The sequence below is a fragment of the Lutra lutra genome, chromosome 10 (genome assembly GCF_902655055.1).
Source record: "Lutra lutra chromosome 10, mLutLut1.2, whole genome shotgun sequence".
Lineage (NCBI taxonomy): Eukaryota > Metazoa > Chordata > Mammalia > Carnivora > Mustelidae > Lutra > Lutra lutra.
In genome coordinates this window covers 84,070,023-84,090,761 of record NC_062287.1, presented here as the reverse complement: position 1 = coordinate 84,090,761, position 20,739 = coordinate 84,070,023, and the positions used below count along the sequence as shown (strand labels likewise).

General features: G+C 37.2%; 1 protein-coding gene across 1 annotated transcript in view; it reads left to right on the top strand.

The window, feature by feature from the left end:
- Window positions 1-20,739, top strand: part of DCDC1 (doublecortin domain containing 1) — a 433,096-nt gene that overhangs the window by 210,072 nt on the left and 202,285 nt on the right. The window contains 2 exon segments of the mRNA XM_047690790.1: window positions 15,191-15,292; window positions 18,536-18,699. Of these exon segments, the coding sequence (XP_047546746.1) occupies window positions 15,191-15,292; window positions 18,536-18,699 (266 nt within the window).

Here is a 20,739-nt window from a genome sequence, read left to right as displayed (position 1 = left end):
GGTTCAGCCAGAGATGAAAACACTCTGCTCCATTTGAAGACCCTTCTAACAATGCCGCTCAGCTTGAATTTCTTTTAATGTTGTCTTTCTCAAACCAGAGTTTGGCTTACAAGTGCTAATATTACCATTCAGGGAGTATGCTTTAAAAGAAAATACCTAGAGGCATTTGAAAAGTGGATTTATAAACTTTAAATGTTTTCAACTCAGAAAAGTAATTTTAATGAAGACATCTAATCATGTGAACATTGCATACTTTTCCAAGAAACATATATTTTTGAGAGGAGTCACTATGTATTTCAGTTTCAAAAAAGACCTTATTTAGAGAAATGGGAAAGGCTTTAATAATTGACAGACAGTGGGAATAGGAATTAGAGGTGAAAGGCCAGGTGACTGATTGATGTACAAACTACATTTCCAAGAAAAAGGATCTGTATTGGATAAGTGTGACACATGTCTGAGTTCACTTGGTAAAATCAATACTTAAGAATATACTGGGGGAAAAGGTGAATTGGTTATTTGTTGGGACAAGATGGCTAAATGTTCTATGCTACTTTTTGCTATTGCACCTCTGGAAGAGAAAAAAGTGACTCATACTTGGCTAAAGTGGCTTAAGAACTGAAAGTTAAGGAATTTGAATAGTTCGTTTATCACAATCAAGTATCCATGTTAAGTCTGTCAAGCTAATGTTGTTCTAATAATTTCGTAGCCCACATTTCAAGAGAAAAAAATTGAATTACTCAGTGGATGGCTATTTTTCCATCAAAGGAACAAACTATTACAACTCATCATCTTTTAAATTATATCTATATTTGAATGTGATAACAAAGTAATTATATTTTAATCAGTCTTTATTTCTATAATTCTTTTCTTAATATTGTTTTATTCTATAAATATAAACTTTATATTATAATTATGAACATCATATTTTCTATCTGTAATTCTTTAAAATGACATTCTCATGTTTGCATTTGGAATGAGAATACTACCATGCAGAAATTGATCTTTGGGGAAATATAATTCCACAAAAAACATTATAATTTATTTTCTGTAGTCTACTAGTCAGCTAAAGGTTTAGGAAGTGATGTTCAAGACATCAAGGTCAAGGTTTCCCATCATCCAGTAATATTTTTCTTTTCCAGATTTCTGTCTTGGTTACAGATCTAGTCCAACCTTTTGCAAAGTACTTGTTATTGATTAAGAGAGGAGCTAGGTGAGGGAGCATGGTTGCCTTAATACCATTTATCTCCACTCATTTGTATCAGCAACCATCATATGCCTGGAAAAAACAAAAGTTGTTTCTTTTTTTCTCACAAGTTTGTTGCATATTTCTGAATAATTTTTATCATGTGTTCATATTTGTACGTGGGCTTGATAGCAAATATTTAACTTTAGGATCTGAGTTACTACTCTCACATATTTCTTTAATATGCTTCATAATTTTTTCCATACTGGCAAACAGAAGAGGAAACGTATATATGCAAAGAAGCCATCTTCTTGTGCTGTCCAGTATAGTAGTCCCTAGTCTCACATAGCTATTTAAATTTACATTAATGAAAATTAATTAAAATGAAAAATCCAGTGCCTCCATTCATGTGCCCATGACTTTTCTGGTTGTAGCACTGAAAACCTTATATCCAGGAAACCTCTCAGTCCCAGGCAAAACAAGATGGTTAGTTACCCTGGTTTTATCTGAGTTCCCTCTCCCTACTCCAAGATATCCTCTGTCTTTATCATTCTTTTCCCATGTAATGCTCAGTTTCCCTCCCTTATTCCCAGTTTTCCCCTTTGGAATATCCAATTGCTCTTAGGCAATAAATTCTTTTTCCCGTATTCCAAGAAACCTGGACATCAGCCCCATCAGGTTTTAGCATAGACCACTGGTCTTTCAATCCTGGCTGCCATATTAGAATCATCTGGAGACCTTTTATAAAACATCAATACCCCCACCTCCAGAGGTCTGTTTTATTTTCTCCTTCTTTTTTTAAAGGTTTATTTATTTTTATTTTAGAGAGACAGAGAAAACATGCAAGGGGTGGGGGATAGAGGGAGGGTGTAAGGAGAGGGAGAGAGAGAATCTCAAGCAGATTCCCTGCTAAGGCCAGAGCCAACATAGGACTTGATCTCGCAACCCTGAGGTCATGACGTGAGCATAACACTCAAGAGACTAAGCCACCTAGGCATCCCCAGAAGTTATGATTAAGTGGGTTTGATAAGCTGAAACTTGCTCCTACTCGTTTGAGGTTGCTGATTGTTAAATTTTCAGGAATTTCATGAGTCCGTTGTTAAATATAGCCATTGTTAAAAATTATATAAACTTGAAATAAAGTAGTCATGTTAAAAGCAAAGGTAATAATCTTCACTTCCTAATTATTTTATTATGTTTTACTGTTACCTATTCTCCTTAAAGTTATTTATGCCTATCATGTTTGTTTCACAGAAACACTATATAATGGTGTGCTACTGAGCGTCTCTTCCAAAGTTTGTATTCAGTGATGGCTTGTAGTAACTTGAAATTGTTGGGAGTGCATGTTTGGACTGATGGAAAAGAAACCAAGATCTGCAGTTTTCTAAGCCGGTTCTTAAGATGGACAAAGCCAGATAGTAGTGACAAAAAATGGATTAGCAAACTGTATCCCAAATATTCAGATTTGCAAATCTTAGAATTGAGGTCTTTTTTTGCACTTCCTCCTCAGTGGGGAGAACTTGCTAATTCCAGCTGAAGAGATACTGAGCAAAGGCCACTGCATGCCATCTTTTATTAATTCCCGAATCAGTTCATATCTGTTGTCTGGCCGAACTCTAGCTTCCCATGGCGTGTGGATGAGCTGCCCTTCCTTGGAGCACCATCTCTAATTCAGTTACCTCTGACTTACTGTGGCCAAGAACATGTCTTTTCTGGTGCCTGATCAATAAAATAAACTGGGATGATCATCTTTCCAATTTTCTGTGTTTGATGATCTATATCACTCTGCTGAATATGTATGTATATGTATATTATACATCTATGTTTATACACATATGCACGTGTGTGTGTGTGTGTGTGTATACATATCCATCACTAGCTTTAAGAACCAAAATAATTGATTGTATTGTCATCATCTTCTAGAGCAGTGGCTTTCAAATATGGGCTGAAGGCCAGGTGTGATTCAGAATTCCCTGGGGTGGTTTTTCATATTATATATGGTTGTCTTCAACTCTTCACTAAAGTTCTTATCCTCGTCATATCTTTCATTGATAACTTAGAAATAGGAGCTTTTGGTTAGGTCTTAATACCGGCAGGTCACCTCGCAAAAGGACACACTCCTTCTGTATTCCACATTGCCTCAGTCCCATTTGTGCAGTTACATGGCATGAAATAGAACTGAGTTTAAATGGATATATAAGACAAAGGCCTGAGAACAACCTAAATGTCTATCCCCGGTATGGGAAAATTTCCTATAAAAAAATTGAAAACATAATAACATTAGAGGAATTTTAAGAAAAAGTTATGTCACTTATAATCCCATTATTTGTTATATAACCATTCTCGCTTTTGCATATCATTTCCATAAGCACTCATTTGCCCTATGTAGTCATAACCACAGTGTGCATTTTTTTTTTAATATTCTGGTACACTCTCTTGCCCATCATGGGACCTTTTAGGTTGATGGAATCTTATTGTTTCTAGCTTTAGTAGTCACACTCGATGTGCACCATAATTTATGAAATCCTTCAGGTTTTTGGAGTTAATGCTTACTAGTCTAAACCTTCACTTACCTTAGATCCCCTGTCAATGCCACCACCCCCAGCCACTTTGAGAACATCTGCTATAGCTATGGCTCAATGACTTCTGCTTTTCCAGTCCTGTTCTTTCTTGCAACTCCTCCTCTTCGTCCCCATGGAGATGCTGTCAGAAATGTTAGCGTTTCCCTGGGAGAGCAGGAAAGAAAGGGTTGATAGGAAACGGTATTAGCAAAGCTTTAAGAGATGGTGGGTGGAAAAACTAGAAGGACGTTGGGTGATTGTGACAGAGAATTGATGAGCACGAGTGTGGGATGTGTGAGTGGGTGGGAGACAACACGGGGAAACAAGTGGAAGATGGGTACAGGGAAGGTTTTTCACTAGAATTAGTGCTTTTCACACACAATTGGTCAATAATGCTCTGTGGGTTGTCTTCCATTCACTGTCAGTGGAGGCATATCTGGTTTATGTGACGTCTAGAGCTTATACAATTTGGGTGAGAGGAACCTATTTAAAATTAGGCCCCAAAGTGGATATTTATTTAGATTAAGAAAGTAAATCATGACGAATTAATGGAGGATTAGAGATTTAGATCCTTTCTTTTGAGACTTAAGTTTTTCTCAGAAGTACTTACATGGAAATACTCCTTAATTGCTAGAGAGTTGCTGGCTTCCCTTCCCTACTTATGATAATCTATAGCTCCCAGCAACTTCCAGTACTCTCAGGGCTGGGGCAAGTGTGGGTCTTGAAGCTTAATCTTCATTAACTTTACATGAATTCACTCTGGTTGGGAGCAAGGGAAATATGGTGGAATTTAGTAACTAAAACAAAACAAAAAAAGATTCAGGCAGCTGTGATTTGGAGATTTTTAGCCTTTCTATTTTTATATTGTTTGGTTATATTGTTCTCTTAATAGCATAAGGAAAATTAGCTTTGTTAAAGGGATAATTCAGAGATTTATTTTTAAAAAATTATCTTTGTCCAGCATCTAGTTCATCTTCTGAGTAGTATGGTATGCATCTAACAATTTGTATTCTGCCGGTGACAGAAAGAAAGATGATTTTCGATGAATAGTGCAGTAAATCCTCACATTATCAAATACTGCCTGCCAGGCATTGTCCTAGGTACTGTGGGAAGATGCAGAGAAGCCTAGAATACCCTCTTGGCCCGTGCCTATGATTATTTTCATACATTTAGAGCAATATGACACCTTTTGAAGACAATGAAACTAATGTGTGGGTTTTCTCAGCTTTTCTACTACAACTTTACCATTCCAGTTCATGGGTTTATTTCTCTTCAGAAGATGGGATAATTTGATTGATAACAGAAAAGAGACTAACTTTTATCTGTGATACCTAGCCACCCCTATGCTTTGGATATCTGAATTTGGATTTAGATATTTGAATTTGGAATTTGCTCTACCAGTGGCACAAGAGCACCATGAATCCATTTGAGATTTATGTTTCTATTTGGTGGTCATTTTTTTTTTTAAAGTTTGAGGCTTTCTAACCACATGTATTAATAGAAAGTTTATTTATATATTTAGGAATACGTGGAGTAATTAAATGAATAGAAGGAGAAAACTGAGTGGCAAGATTTGTTTCTTGAATGGCCTCATCACTGTGTGTGCATTATGTCCTTATTTCCATTGTATAGCCCTTGATTTTTGTCTTTCTGTTTAAACCACTTTTCCCAGATATGTATTTATAATCCCTGAGCTGTTCTGTTATTTCACCTACATTATTTGAATAAACATTGGAAAAACAAATTCAGGATATGTGTTAAGTACAGATACTAAAATGTTCCAAGATGACGTTCATTTTCAAAGGAATTACGATGAGACTGGAAAGATTGGAATAGTCAAGGTCATTGTTAGGATTTTAAGAACATTCCTTAAATGTTGGGCAAAATATGATGGAGATTATTAATTTTCATGTGTGGATTTTATCACAGTAGGCAAGTGTTAGACTGCTCATTTTAAAGGCAAAGAAACTTGAGATCCTGTGAATGCCTTCCAACATCTCACGGAATAACGATTAGCAGTAGGTGCCGAAACCACTCATCTACTCTACTTTCTATTCTATTCTTTCTTTGCTTTGCTTGCTGGCTTGCTTCCTTCCTCTCTTTCTCTCTCTCTTCTTTCTCCCCTTCCTTCCTTCCTTCCTTCCTTCCTTCCTTCCGTCCTTCCTTCCTTCCTTTCTCTTTCTTTCTTTCTTTCTTCCTTTCATCTTTCAGCTGTTGGGGGGAAATGCCAGTGTATTCACCTCAGCCTATTTCCTGACAGGCATTTGCATCCAGGTGTAAATCTCTGTGCACAGGAAGATACAATCTTTCCTTCCTAGACCCGCTGAAGAGAAAAACTGCGTCTGGATCAAAATCAGGGAAAAGCAATTGGTCGGGGCATCAGCTCCCATGCAGAGCTGGTTGTAATGAGAGCAGCTTTCCTTGCACAGTCCTGACAGCCTTGAAGGTGCCCAGAGAATTGCCAGGTGGGCAGTCAGCAGGGAAAGTCCACAGGCCAGAGCTGGATTACTGTCCCAGCAGTTACCCGGACTAAATGCAACCACTGAACCTTACGGCTGTCGGCACACTCTCTCTCTCGGGGAGATTGTCCTTCTCCATAGCAGTTAATTTGTTTTTACCTCTCAATTAGCTTTTTCACAGAGTGTTTGAGATGCTCAAGTCATTGAGATTCTCTTCCTACATATGCTCCCGTCCCCTGAATTACCCACTGACATCTATGTTAGCCCAACTCACCATGGATATTATCAAGCATCAATTCATCATCTGAACATAGAAATGAATACAGATTTTCTACTAAGTGCAAATGAAGTGATACATTTACACCTACTTAAGATTCTACATACAATTTCAATAATGTTTTATGAAAAATGGATTACTTACTAAAATAAAAATGGACTGCCATAGATGGCAAACTTTTATACAGGTTTTAGTTACCCAGTTTCCCCTTATCCATATTAAGGGGAAAATTAAATTTGTAGGCATATTTGATATATTCTAAAAAGACACTGAATAGCATTAAAAACATGTAGCCTATCTAAAGATGAGAATGTGATTTCTGAGGCTGAGAATTTGGGGAAGTCTGATGATTTAGCTCATATTTAATCTTAAGATGTTCATTTCCCCTAGTGAAATAGGATTTGGGAGATGTGACTATGTTTCTCTCATCAAAAAGAAGTCCTCATTTTCTTTAAAAAGAAATATATTAAATCCAGGAGCTTCCAAAAAAGCCTTAACTTACCAAACTCTGGTATATGGTATATCATATTATACCCACTACTGACAAGATCTACATACCTTATACTTTAATCCCAATTAAATACAATTTTAGGCACTAAATTAATTTCAATAAAATGAGATCTTTGTTTCATTTCTTCTTGAAAGATCCTCATGTATAAAGGGCTTATTGAAATTACTTGGCTTAGGACGTGACAGGCAAGCACATTTGCCTTGCCACTGTCATCTAGATAATTTTGAACATTTTCATATCTTAGTGAGACCTTTAATTGGATACAAAGAAAATATTTCTGTGGAACTTTCGCCTTGTTTTGGAAATTTTACTTTGTCAATAGACACAGAAAAATGGGATGGCAGGGAAGCTCTTTAAAAGAAATATTCTAACAAAACAATGAAATGTGACATTTTTTAAAAAGATTTTTTAATTTATTTTAAAAAGTTGGGGAGGGGCAGAGAGAGGGAGAGAGAATCTCAAGCACACTCCATGCTAAGCGGGGAGCCCTGTGCAGTGCTCTATTCCACGACCCTGAGAAAACTACCGGAGCCGAAGTCGAGAGTGGTTGCTCAACTGTCTGAGCCACCCATTGCCCCCAAAATGTGACTTCAAATGCTTCAAGGCAGGGAAATGTAGTCCTGCTCCCATGTTAACTGTGAAGCCTGTGATGGCCATTTTGCAGGCCTCTCCATCCTCAGCCTCTGTTGGCCTTCAGCCATCCCCACCCCCTGAGCCCTGAGTTTAGACTGTTAGGTACCCCATGTTCTCATTTACCACCTTTTTTCAAGATTCATTCTTTTGAAAAGGGCGTGCCATACTTTCTTTCAAGCTAAGACAGTTTACAACAATATATTTTTCTTAGATTAAAATTCTTTTTTGGGATCTACTATATAAACAAAAGTAGGATCTACCCTAGTTGAAGCCAGGATGGTGGCTGCCAACAGAGACTCACTCAGGTTTGTTTTCCCGCTTGGGACCACAGACCTCTGTTCTTGCCCTCCACCCACCCCAAGCCTGCTGAGGGATTCCAGAGAGCAGAGACCGAAAATCACAGCCTCAAAGGATCAATAACCTATACGGCTGAATATCATTTCCTCCGTGGTATTTTAATTATGACAAAGGAGTAAATCTCTAAGTGGCATTTCAAGTATTGACAAGTTGGTGGGAGAGATATTTTTGGCTTTTGGATCTCACCTAAAATCCTGCCCCATACGCAGTCACCCAACTTGCATCTGCTGAATGGTGGGCTCTGCTTCAACCTATTTATAGAGGAACCTTAAAGCGTCTCGTTTAAAATAAATTATTTGCTCAGGTATTCCTTTAATGGGCTTTAAAATATTATTTGACTTTTTGTCCAGATACCATTTAAACTGATAAAGTTTAACAACTATGTAACTTGTTTTCACCTAAGTGTATTTTCATTTCCTGGGACAAAACATACTGGCTCCTCACCTGTTAAATACTAGTTAACTTGGACCACTACATCAAAAAGTAATGGTGAATTTTATGGTGACTAACACAACACAATAAGAAAAAATAAATTAAAAAAAATAAATACTAGTTAAAGACATCTGTCAGGCACTAAAACACTTTTTTGTATATGCAGTATAAACATACTAATTCATTATTAAGTTTTCATTGCCTGAGTCCCATAATTTTAATATTTGTTTTGTGATTATCACTTTATCTAAATATTTGTTAGATTGTTTACTGTTTGATTGATAATATACATTTGAGAAAATATAGAAAATGTGAATATTCTAAAAATTATCTTGCAAGTCTATAAACATGAAAACCCTAATAGCACATTTATTTGATTTAACGTACTTATAATATTAATTCAGTTTGAGTTGATTTTCTATCTCCAAATGTGATTTTGAATTCTGATTGGATGAAGATTTTTTTCATGGCTAATTAGCATCTCACAGAAGACAAATATTTCATTTCCATTTTTATGTTCTTTGACTTAGGTTAAAAAAAACCTTTTACACTAAAATACTTTTCTGTGTCCTTAAATTTTTTCATATCAAGTTTCATCTTATGAAAGTTCCTAATACTTATATATATATATATATATATATATATAAGTCTTATATATAAGACTAAACTTTGATATTTGTAATTAAAACACTAGAAGATTTCGTTTCTGAGGATCTCCTTACCCACTATGAGTAGATTTGCTCCCGGGCGAGTCATTTAACCTTTGAGAGAGATGTCCCTGTAAGATGTGCTTGCTTTGTAGTACTGAGTGAGTGTGTGTGTGTGTGTGTGTGTGTGTGTGTGTGTGATTGTGCCCCCTGCACTCAGGATTGCCAGGCATGCATGTAGTGGATGCCGTGCCCCCTACTGCCAGAATCCCCTCTTCAGGACTGAGATACCCACCCCCAGCTGCCACAGCTCTGTTCTAATTGGGGAGTTGCCCTCTATGTAAAGGAACCATTTCTCCCAAGAACAGGCCCACATCCTGAGGGCAGCCTGCAGCCAACCTTTGCTTCCCACACAGTGTGAAGGCAGGGCTCCCTCTCCTTACTGAGTTCTGGACGACTCTAAAGGGCCCAGCATTACAGCTCTAGAGCTCCCACCTGAGGCCTCTGTTGCCACTACATCACAGTTCACCTTTACCTACCCACTCCCATTGTCCTCACTCCCAACCAGTGTTGCTCGGAAGAAGGCTCACCAGTATACTTCCTGTGAGTAGATCTTGGCTTCAGAGTCTGCATTCTGGGGATCATAATCCAAACAATGTGTCAGTTAACCTTGTTTCAACATCTTTAATTATATCCACCTGAAATATGCCAAGTACTTTTGTGTGGCTATTTTATACTCCTGTTCTTCACTGGACCACTAGTAGTAAATCCTGTTTCTGCACAGCCTCTCAACTGTTGGCAACACGCTGCAGTGTCATTTTCTTATTATTGCCTCTTGACAGCGTTGTATCCTGAGGTATTTTGGAGCTTAGGTGTTTGGCTTCTACTCACACACAGAAGAGCTTCCTGGGTGGTCTGCCCAGCAGTTATGGAGAGTTTGGGAACCTGCTGTTCCTCCACAGCTAGCTCTTAACCAGACTTCACAGTATTAAAGGCTGGCTAAAGGCACTGAACTAGACCTTATATAAGTCCTTAAACAGATATGATGAATGATGCCGGGCAGACCTGTCAAAGAACCACATTAGGTCAAAACTCTTTCAGGTCATCTTTCCCCCCAAAGGGTAAGTTTTGGTCACTGTATATTAAATAAAATCTTTTTAGTACTTTGTTGATATTTTTCTGCCTTTACAAATACCGCATGTGGACAGTTATGTTCAGTTTGATTTATTTATACCCACAGACACAAATACATATTTCAGAAATATTTGCTTAGCTACAAATTTTATTTCCCAACCCTGCTAATACACAAATGAAAAAGTACAATTACCCAGGAATGAACAATAGAAATAGACCATTTCTAACCATGTTCACGGTTACCACTCTGGTTGGAGCCCCCATCATCCATTCTTTAGATGGTGATATTTCCTGCGGTCTGCTCTCTGCCCAGCAACCACAATAATCCTTTTAAGTTAGATTCTGTTTCTGCTCTGTTCCAAACCCTGCAAAGGTTCTCCACTTCTCTGCCAATCTCTTAACCCTCTGACTTCATGTTACCGTCTCCCTCTATCACCTTGCTCTGATAACACTAGTCTTCTCGCAGTTCTTAGAATATACCGGCCACGTATCTGCCTTAGTTTCTTTGCTCAAGCAGCTCCCTCTGCCTGCAATTCTCTTCTCCCAGCCTATCTGCTTGGTTAACTCTTCCTGCCAAGTCCCAACTGAAATTGGTTGAGACCATTGTCTGTTTCTGTTATTGTCTGCCAACTTCCTCTCTGTCAAGTTTTCCCTTGTACCAAATGGCTGCATGCATTTTTTTTAAAGATTTTATTTATTTATTTGACAGACAGAGATCACAAGTAGGCGGAGAGGCAGGCAGAGAGAGAGAGGGAAGCAGGCTCCCCGCTGAGCAGAAACCCCGATGCGGGGCTCGATCCCAGGACCCCGGGACCATGACCCGAGCCAAAGGCAAAGGCTTTAACCCACTGAGCCACCCAGGTGCCCTGGCTGCACGCATTTTTGAGGTCTGGCGGGGGGGATACTGAGTTGGGATACATTTAGTTTGGGTATAGCAGAATGTACTTAATGTTTTGCAGTCACTTCCCTGTATATATAGTTCAGTTAGTGCCAGCTGTTCTGATGTGGAAAGAGCTTCCGGGAAGATGGCTACTACCTGCTGGCTATAGAGTGTGTTGCTTTCTGTCTATGGACTAGTGTGCTTGGCTTCAAAAGTGTGTAGGTGGTGGAGGAAAAACATGGTGTGAAAATAATACAGCCAGCTATTTGTAGGAAATTCTTCCACGTTTTATAGCTCATATTTTAAAGAAACCTGATCAAGTTTTCCCCAAAATTGGCATCAATCCTAAATATCTTTATAAAACGATCAACAGAGTCATGAAGCTGAGAGAGATTTTTCTTTTTTAAACATTTTTAAAAAGATTTTATTTATTTATTTGAACTCAATCCCATGACAACAAGATCACAGCCTGAGCCAGAACCAGGAGTTGGTGCTTAACTGACGGAGTTACCCATGTACCCTCTTTTTTTAAAACAATTTTTTAAACAATTTTATTTATTTACTTGAGAGAGAGAAGGGGCGGGGTGAGAGGGAGAGGGAGAGAGAATCCAATGCAGACTCTGCGTTGAGCACAGAGCCTGACAGAGATTTTTCTCATCAATAATAAAACAAATTTTGATTAACCATGCCAGATTAACAGTGCTAAAGAATTATTCCTATTCTCCTTATAGAAAATGTTACCAAATTACCACATGAAAAGATGATCAAAAACAATTCAGAGAAAACATGTGTTGGATAGGTAATGGAAATATTTTGTAATATTTTTACTATGTGTGAGCCTTTTAATGTGTGTAAATTGTGATTTCTTTTCTCATTTTAAATGAATATTTTGTATCTAGTTTTACATTTGTAATTTTGCATTCCTTTTATTAAAGAAGGCCCACCAAATTCTATTGAGGGTCTACCAAGTTTATATAATTTGGTGGTCCTTCTGTAACAAAAAGAATGAACATTTAGCATTTAGAAGACCTAGATGTACCCTGACTATGCTATATGATTTACTTACTTGTTCCTCAAAAGCAGGAATCTTAGCTCACTGGTGTTTCTTACCTGAGCAGTGCTTGGCATGGTAGGCACTCAGTAAATATTTGTTGAATGAATGAGTCAATCAACAACATTACAATAAAACATTGGTGTTAATCTAATTTAATTCTGCTTTTAAAAAGTCAATATTGACATGAAGGAAAATAAAAAGACTGTAGTTCATGGAAAACATTCCTTTAAACTTTTTACTTGTTATAACTAATCAGAAGTAAATTCTTATTCGTAGGTTTTTTTTTTTTTTTCAGTAGTCATTAGCTACCATGTTTTCAAGAGGATCTGGATGACTATTTTTAAAGGTTCTGTTATCTTACTCCTTGGGACCCAAGACTAGCCTCAGTTAGCTTTTTCCATCATTCCACTCCAAGGATTAGAATTTAATTTTAGAGCTGTAGGGAGGTGAGTCCATGCAGACAGCCACTGGGAAGCCAATACTGCAGTCAGTTTTTCTTAAGCCAAGAATCAGGCAGCAGGAAAATAAAAGACTATTTTTTAATTTTTCTATATTTAGTCAATCACAGAAACTCTGTTTAGAGAGTGCTCTTTGTTTAGACATTGGACGGTAGAAGTAAAAATACTTCTCATGCAAAGGAAGAAAAAAATAAATATAATACTTGGATTTTAGAAAAATGAACATAGTAATGAAGACCCTAAAAATGAGAGGTGAGCCTTAAGAAAAGCAGAATCTCATAGGATTTCAGTTTGGGGCATTTTTATCTTTGTAAAAATACAGAAAACAATACATTATATAAATGACTGATGGACGGCAGCCTTCTTTCACTTAAACACCTATGCTTTTACTTAAACTCTAAAACATATATACATGTATTTAAATGCCTTTATAGGGATTCTGGAGACCAGAGCCAGCCTTGTTTATTTGTTTGTTTTGGAGAACACTTCTGGATATAGAAGGGCAGACAGACTTCTTACTGGTAGAGAAGGAAGCAGAGAGCTAATGAAGGTCTTAGGGATTGGCCAACTTCTTCTTGCTTTCTCAGTTTGGCAGTAGCACTCACACTGCTCTTTTCTAGAACATAATTTTCTGCACTGTCATTCCACATCTAGCAAGTTTTGACAAAGGAATATTAGTAAGTTCCAAACTGTGCTTTTGTCAATGCTAACTTTGCAGAATGTGCGACGTCCAGAGTTGTGACCATCCCTGCCAAATGTCACAGTTGTTTAAGAGCTCTGTTCCAGGTGAGGGCTCTGAAGAGATTGTTGGGAGAATAAGATTTTCCACCCAAATTATTTCCCGTGGGTTTGCAGGCAACCCTAGGTTGAATTTACAAAATTCCTTGCAAAAGTAGAGAGATTTCTTGCTCAGAATTGTGTATGTACTCAGAAAAGAAGTTTTAAAAAAATCTTGATTAACAAAAGATGCTATAGGGGGGACGCCTGGGTGGCTCAGTTGGTTGGACGACTGCCTTCAGCTCAGGTCATGATCCCGGAATCCCGTGATCGAGTCCCACATCAGGCTCCCAGCTCCATGGGGAGTCTGCTTCTCCCTCTGACCTTCTCCTAGCTCATGCTCTCTCTCACTGTCTCTCTCTCAAATAAATAAATAAAATCTTTAAAAAAAAAAAAAAGATGCTATAGGGTAAAGTATATCAAAGTACCAAGGCTGATAGCTGTATTATCTCCAGGGACTATTAGCATGATAAAAAGCACTGAGTAGAGAAATACCTACAATTCTTGAACAGTATTACTCTTTTTTTAAAAAATCTTTCTCTTTCTTTCCTTCCATCCTTCCTCCTTCCCTTTCTTTCTTTCTTTCTTTCTTTCTTTCTTTCTTTCTTTCTTTTTTCTTTCATTTCTGAAGCCTAAAGAAGTGTTATGAAAGCACATTATTTCCCAAATTAGGTTAGGACTAATTAAATAACTCAAAACTGTCTCAAAAGCAGAAGATGGTTTTCTTCCTTTTTAAATAAGATATTTTTCTAGATTATCTTCTCTGGAAATAGCACTAGAGTTAAATACAATGACTGCTCTGATGTGATAGGTGTATCAGAAAGGGAAGAAAAGAACTTTTGAGAAAAAACAAAATAAGCAAGGATTTAACTTAGTCATTAGGCCTCTCTTGGCCTGCTTCTAGTCTTAAGAGCTTTGTGAATGGAATGGCATACCCCATGTGGGTCTGCAATGTGGTTAGGAGATGATGTTCACTCTACTGGATCCCTCCTTCTGAACTGGTTTGTTCGGATATTTTAGACCAGAACTCTTGCTAGCATTTTTCTCAGCAAGTGTTGCATGATGCAATTTTAAGAATTTTGTCTCTATTGCCAACAACTGGTTGCATATGTGCACTTAAAATGGGTGACTTCATCGTATTGTTATGAAATAAATCTGTCAGGTTGAATTTCATTTAGTGAGTTTGAAGATGAGATGAACACGGATATATTTTATTTCTATTTTTAAAAGACTTTATTTTTAAGTCATCTCTATACCCAACATAGGGCTTGAACTCACAACCCTGATATCCTGAGTTACATGCTTTGCTGACTGAGTCAGCCCATGAATGCTGATATATTTTCCATATAAGTCAAAGATTCCTCATGTAATTCGTGGCTTTATGGTTTTTTTTTAATAAACATATAATGTATTTTTATGTGGCTTTATGTTTTTAAGAAGGATAAAATGAACCAGTCAATTGGTCGCTAACTGACCTTACTTGAGTGCTTTTTCCATTTAAGCCTCGAATGCAGTGATTTTTCCTTTAACAACCACCTTTCCTTCTATTTTAAAATGTAGGGAATGCCAGTCAGGTTAAAGACACTGAAACTGTAAGGAGAAACAGGAGACTTTGTTACACTAGTCCCGTTGATTTTCATTGCCAATTACTTGCACTTGTTCATAGAGGCAGGCCTTGCTTTGCAGTTTTCCACATGCATGACTTTCAGTTGACACCATACTGTGCAAAGCCAGGACTGCTTCCCTTTATATATGTATGTATGAACATATGTACAAATGTGTAGGTGCATGTATTAATTTTTAATTTTGAATGTGTTTATTTTTCAGATATTTGAAAATGGTAAAGACACTGGCGAGATCTCTGTTTGCATCAGCAAAAAAGACCTGGAGTCTAATAGCCCAACTCAAACTGGTGATATGATGGAAAAAGTGAGTTTTCTCTTTGCTTATGGCTATAAATGTCTCTCAGGTTACTTGTAGTTAGTTTAGACAATTGCATCTTTAAAGTTGTTTTGAGAATATTAATCATTTGTTGCTCTGTAAAGATTGATAGTCTCAAGCTTGACTTTTGAAATTCTTAGGCTCTCAGCTTTGGAAGAGTATTAACTCTTGGTCCCATACTTAACAATGTCTTAACCTTCATTATGCCAGTATTTGGAAATCTGTCTACACTGGACTCTGGGATTGCCCTCTAGTTTACATTTCGAAAAGAAGTGACACGATATTCAGTGGAGGGTATGTGCCGGGTTGGGGGTACTGCTAAGCCCTAGACCCTGAGCAACTAGCATATAGCCTTAGTCTTCAGTGCTCATTGCAAGCATATGCAGATGGTTTATGTTAGGCACTCTTATCTTTGCTTATTTTCCAGACAATTGGGACGTTTCTCAGGCAGAACCAACACGTTCAGGGTCTTTATTTTGGGTCTTTGTCTTGCATAAAAGGACAATGAATGCCCTGTTGTTTACAAATTGGGGTTATGCATCCGAGCACACACCAGTGTTTCGGGCTCTGTTCCTTGGCCTTTGTTTAGAGACTTGCTCCCCCCCCTTTCAGTTTGGCACCCTCAAACTTGCTTCTTCCTGGTGGTATCCATTACCTGGCCTTTGTAATTTAGTATAGAGTTAGGAGAGTATGCAACACAAGAGTTGTTTAGAATTAGGAGATTTTCATCTGATCTGATCATTGGCTGGGCCCAGGAGAGATGGGAAATGTTACCTTGATTGATTAGAGAGAGAAGGATCAAGAGCCTTGGTTGGTTTCTTTTTACTATCACATCTCTGACTATATGAATCACCATGGTATAAAAGTCTTCCTAGAATTTTCTACCTGTTTTCCTTTTACTCACCTTAGAATATATATATATATATATATATATATATATATATATATTGCTCATATATATATATATATGTATTTTTGTTTGTTTGTTTACATAAAAATTAAAGATGGCATTTATTTTATCTTATATAAGAAGATATTATTTTGTAGAAAATTCTTGTGTTGAGTGAAAGCATGCTGAAATTCATCTATGCTTTGCTTTTATAAGCAAGTAAATCTGAGGGAAAACTTGAATTAGGGAGCAATAAAACTCTGTTAATGAGATTCCCTTGTGATACCCAAGGATGACTGTTCCTTTGGTGCACACTTGTTTCAATCATTAGCCCGGGATTTTTTCACACTCTTCTCAGGTCCCTGAATAAATTCTTATTCTATAAAGGCCTGGTGATGATAGGTTTAGAGATAAATGGGTGAAGATTATCACAACTTTTGGTTGCCATAGCCTAGCCCTAACCAATGACCTAGAGATGAAAGATACCAAGGCCCTTACCCCCTGTTGGCTGTTGAATGCTCTCTCTTCTTTGAACACCTAAAATGCAGTCTGTCACCAAGTTGAAAAAAAACAGAGATTGCAATGCTACTCCTGTGAAAATGAATTTGGTTAAGTGGTCAGGTGTTCATATCCTTCTGCCACATACTCCTGTTTCTTGTGTGCACATTTCTTTCTTGAATCAGGCCTTAAATCATTTAGATCTTTCCCCTTTACAAAAAAAAAAAAAAAAAAAAAGTGATGCCTGTAAAACAAAATCACCGTGATTCCAAAGATGATCAGCATTACAAGTTTTCTGAAATAATAGCAGAGCGACAGAAAATAAGCTCAAGGGCTGAGATCGCGCAGAAATAAATGTCGGGCTTTGTAAAAACAGTTTATAGAATTCAAACTATGTTTGTGGTTCCAATGAACAAAACCAAGAACTCTGCAGATTTTTACTGCTCTTGTACCTTGTCTACTATATTCCCAAGGAGAACAGGAATCATTATTTTTAATTCAGAGGACTTAGTTAGGCAGGATGAGAAATACTAACTTTAATGAAATGAAAAATGTGTCATTATTTTCAGCCTTTCTGATGCTCCAGGGTAAAAATCTAGTCAACACAGAGGTGAGGAAAACAATGCAGAGCTAATGAAATCAGAGACATGGGTGTTCATCTCCAATTACAACAAAGCGTAAATCTTAAGTATTCTGTAAATATAGTTACTGGTCAAAGAAAACCTTTTACCTGGACAACAGTTTATAGCCAATAGGTGAGGAAACTGAGATATATGGCAAGATTGTAACTTTGTCTTCTTTCCTCTGAGTTTTGGCATTTAGCTTCTCAAGGTACCTTCAATGGGAATTAATAGAAGGAGCAAAAAAAGCATCCCATATAGCAGCGAGGCAAGAAAAGACCACAAATGTATCCGCATCCCTGCGGAGATTACAGAGTAAGGAGAAATTGAGAGACACGAGAACTGACAAGGGAGAGAAGACAGAAGGCTCAGGGGAGAACAGGGATGGATGGTGTGGGGTGCAGAGCGGGATGGAGCAGAGGCCTCAACATTCAAACAAAGTTGATGGATAAAGAAAAATATCCTCTAAAATTCCGTATGCAACACAGTTCAGTGGGATTTTCTTTCACTAAAATGTGCCTGAAATTAGGAAGATCTTGCTGTAACCTGAATGTAAGAGAGAAGCAAACACTGGCAATGCTATCATTTAAAATATCAAATGAGAGCCTTTCATACTTCATATTCCAATTATGGCTTACTCATAACTTGAAAACATTCATTACTGAAGCAGCTCACGAGCTTTTGCAAGGTTCTTAATTGAACTACATTCAAAGGAGTTCTTGAAGGTGAACAGACATTGGCTGAAAATCCTGTTTATTTTTGCAGTCCTGAAAGTGGTGAGTTGTTCTACCATTGTTATCTGCAGTTATCTGGGGGATGGGGAGGTTGCTGATTCTAAAATCTGAACGTGCTCTGGAAGGATCCTAACAAAATGTGTGGCTCGGACAAGAAAAGCATAACCCTTATCAAAGAGGACTGTTACCGTGTGGGGGAAGCTAAATGCTCTTTCTCTAAGGCTGTCACATCTGCTTTCAGTCCCCGTGCCAAAGGGTCAGAGCTCAATCACAAGCCTGTGGCACCCCCTGCTGGTTAAAAGCCCATGCTCATTTTGTTACTTTACACTGAGCTAATAAACATTGCCATCATTTCACACTTCTTTTAACATTCCGTATGAATTTAATTATCATTTGTTTGGATTCATTTGTTACAGAGTAGAGACAGTTTGTTATAGATGTTCACATTTTACATTACTTCTTCTTCTTCATTATTTTCCCCCAATACCAGTTACTTCTCAAGATTCATCAAAGGCTTCAAGGATCACCCATCAACCCATCAGGCCTCAATTTTTCTTCAATCCGGCTTTTTGATGAGCATAGTCAAGAAATTAAGAATCCACTTTTGCTGAAGAATGAGCAGAAAATTTGGGTCTCTTATGGTAAAGCATACAGGTAGGAGCAAGGTGTTTATTCTGTCTATCCTCAACCTTTCCAGGGGCAAGCTAATTTAAAAGGAAAGTTGAGAAGCCAAGTAGCACCCTTTATGAATTTTTAAAAAAATCTTGAATTCCAATAAAATTTCAGGGGCATTTTTTTGTGAGGCAGCATTGTTTGTGAGATATGACATCCCTCTCTCTCTTTCTCTCTCTCTCTGACTTTCTGTCTTAATGCCTTGTCATAGTTCTTGAAGTCTGCCTGTCAGCACAGCAAGTGGGATTTGTTCATGTCTGAGTAGTCACCTTAATGATAGCAGATGGAAACGCCACGGGGGGCCCAAGCCCATCACACTGTCATTGTCGCACACTGCCCTGACCTGCTTCCACTCCTCTATTTTTTTGTCCCTTTTTAAAGGAGAAATGGATGGTAATTGAAAAGGATCTTAAGCAAGATTTATGAAGCTGTAGACAACATGATTCCCCACTATCTCTCTATGTTTTCACAAATAAAGTCTTAACCTTTTAAGCACCAATGACAGGACAGCTAAAGATAAATTGGTAAAGCTTGTAAACCCTATCCTATCTAAGTTATATTCCTCAAAAGCGCCTTACATTATCCCACAATAATTACTAGTTATTGCGGAGCATTGTGTAAATTTTTGTAGATTGGTAAATTCCTGCGTAAAATTATCTGTGTTTCTGGGAAAACAGAAAGGCTGCAGTCTGCAGGCACCGATGAGCTGGGCTGTTGTGTGGAATATCTTAGAAATGTATGCATATTTTGACAGGACACATCCAGATGAACTCGGAAACTGCTTGTCAGGAAACTTAAACACACTTTTCTGCCGACTTAAAAATTTTTTAAGCCTCTATTTATCTGAATAGGGAAAGTAGGGGAAAATAACTTTGCTTATTGAGTGTAACTGATCATATATTAATTATAATGAAAATAGCATTGATGGACTAGGAACTGATTGGATTTGCTATATCTTCTAAGAGTCAAGATTTCAAATACTGAAATAAATCTGCTCACAAATTCAGGAAGGTTTTGGAAGAAGTTGGTGGGACTAGTTGTAGATAGTATATTATAAAATTTGATTTCTTCTCTCCCAGGAGAGGGAAATTAAAATGTTTAATAATTTCTTATGCTGTGTAATTTATAGAATTAAAAATATATGTAAGGAATGATGTTTTCTTCCATAGACAGATTTCAAGATATAATTCAGTTACATTGTGAGAATTGTTTTTATAATGGTAGAACAGTGATGAATTTTACAGTGGCGAGAATTCTTGAATAATTTAGCAAGCTCTTCCAATTACAAGGAAAGGCTTTAATAAAATGTGTGTCTAATAATATCTTCTTAAATATCATCATTAAAGTGAAAGCAATGACTAATTTGATATTTTTAATGATGTTTGTTATAATATGATATTTTGATAAGATGAAACATTTGTTCTTGGTTTGTTGGATCATACTTGTGGAATAACAGTAAAATGCAAAGTATCTGGAATACTCTCAAATCAACAGGGTTGTAGCTGGAAGAATTCATAAGTGTATATTTGTTTATATGTCATTGTTATTTTAACAGAATCATTTTTTTCTGGTCTTGAATCCAATATAAAGCACTAGGAAACCATTATAGCATTTTGCTACTATTGGAATTTCTGAAATTTATGTCTAAAAGTTATTTCCTAGATCTAGTTTAAAGCATCTTGAGAGAATGTGCAATATGTACTAAGTAAATGATACTCATTTTTAGATAGTAATTTTAATGTGTTGACATGGGGAGTTAGCTTACTCATTTATAAAAGTTGATTTTGCCGATATCTGCTTTTTCAGTCCTGTCATTATTTTTCTCCCAATTTTTATTTTGGAATATATCCAGTCTACAGAAAACTTGAAAGAATTATACAATTAACACCTATGTATCCTCCACTTAGGTACACCAGTTTAGAGTTTGCCTCATTAGTTTTACCTCTTCTATCTCCCTTCTCTCTCTTTGAGAGCTTTGAGATTATTTCCAGACCGTCACTCAAGTTTCACTCATAAATGCTT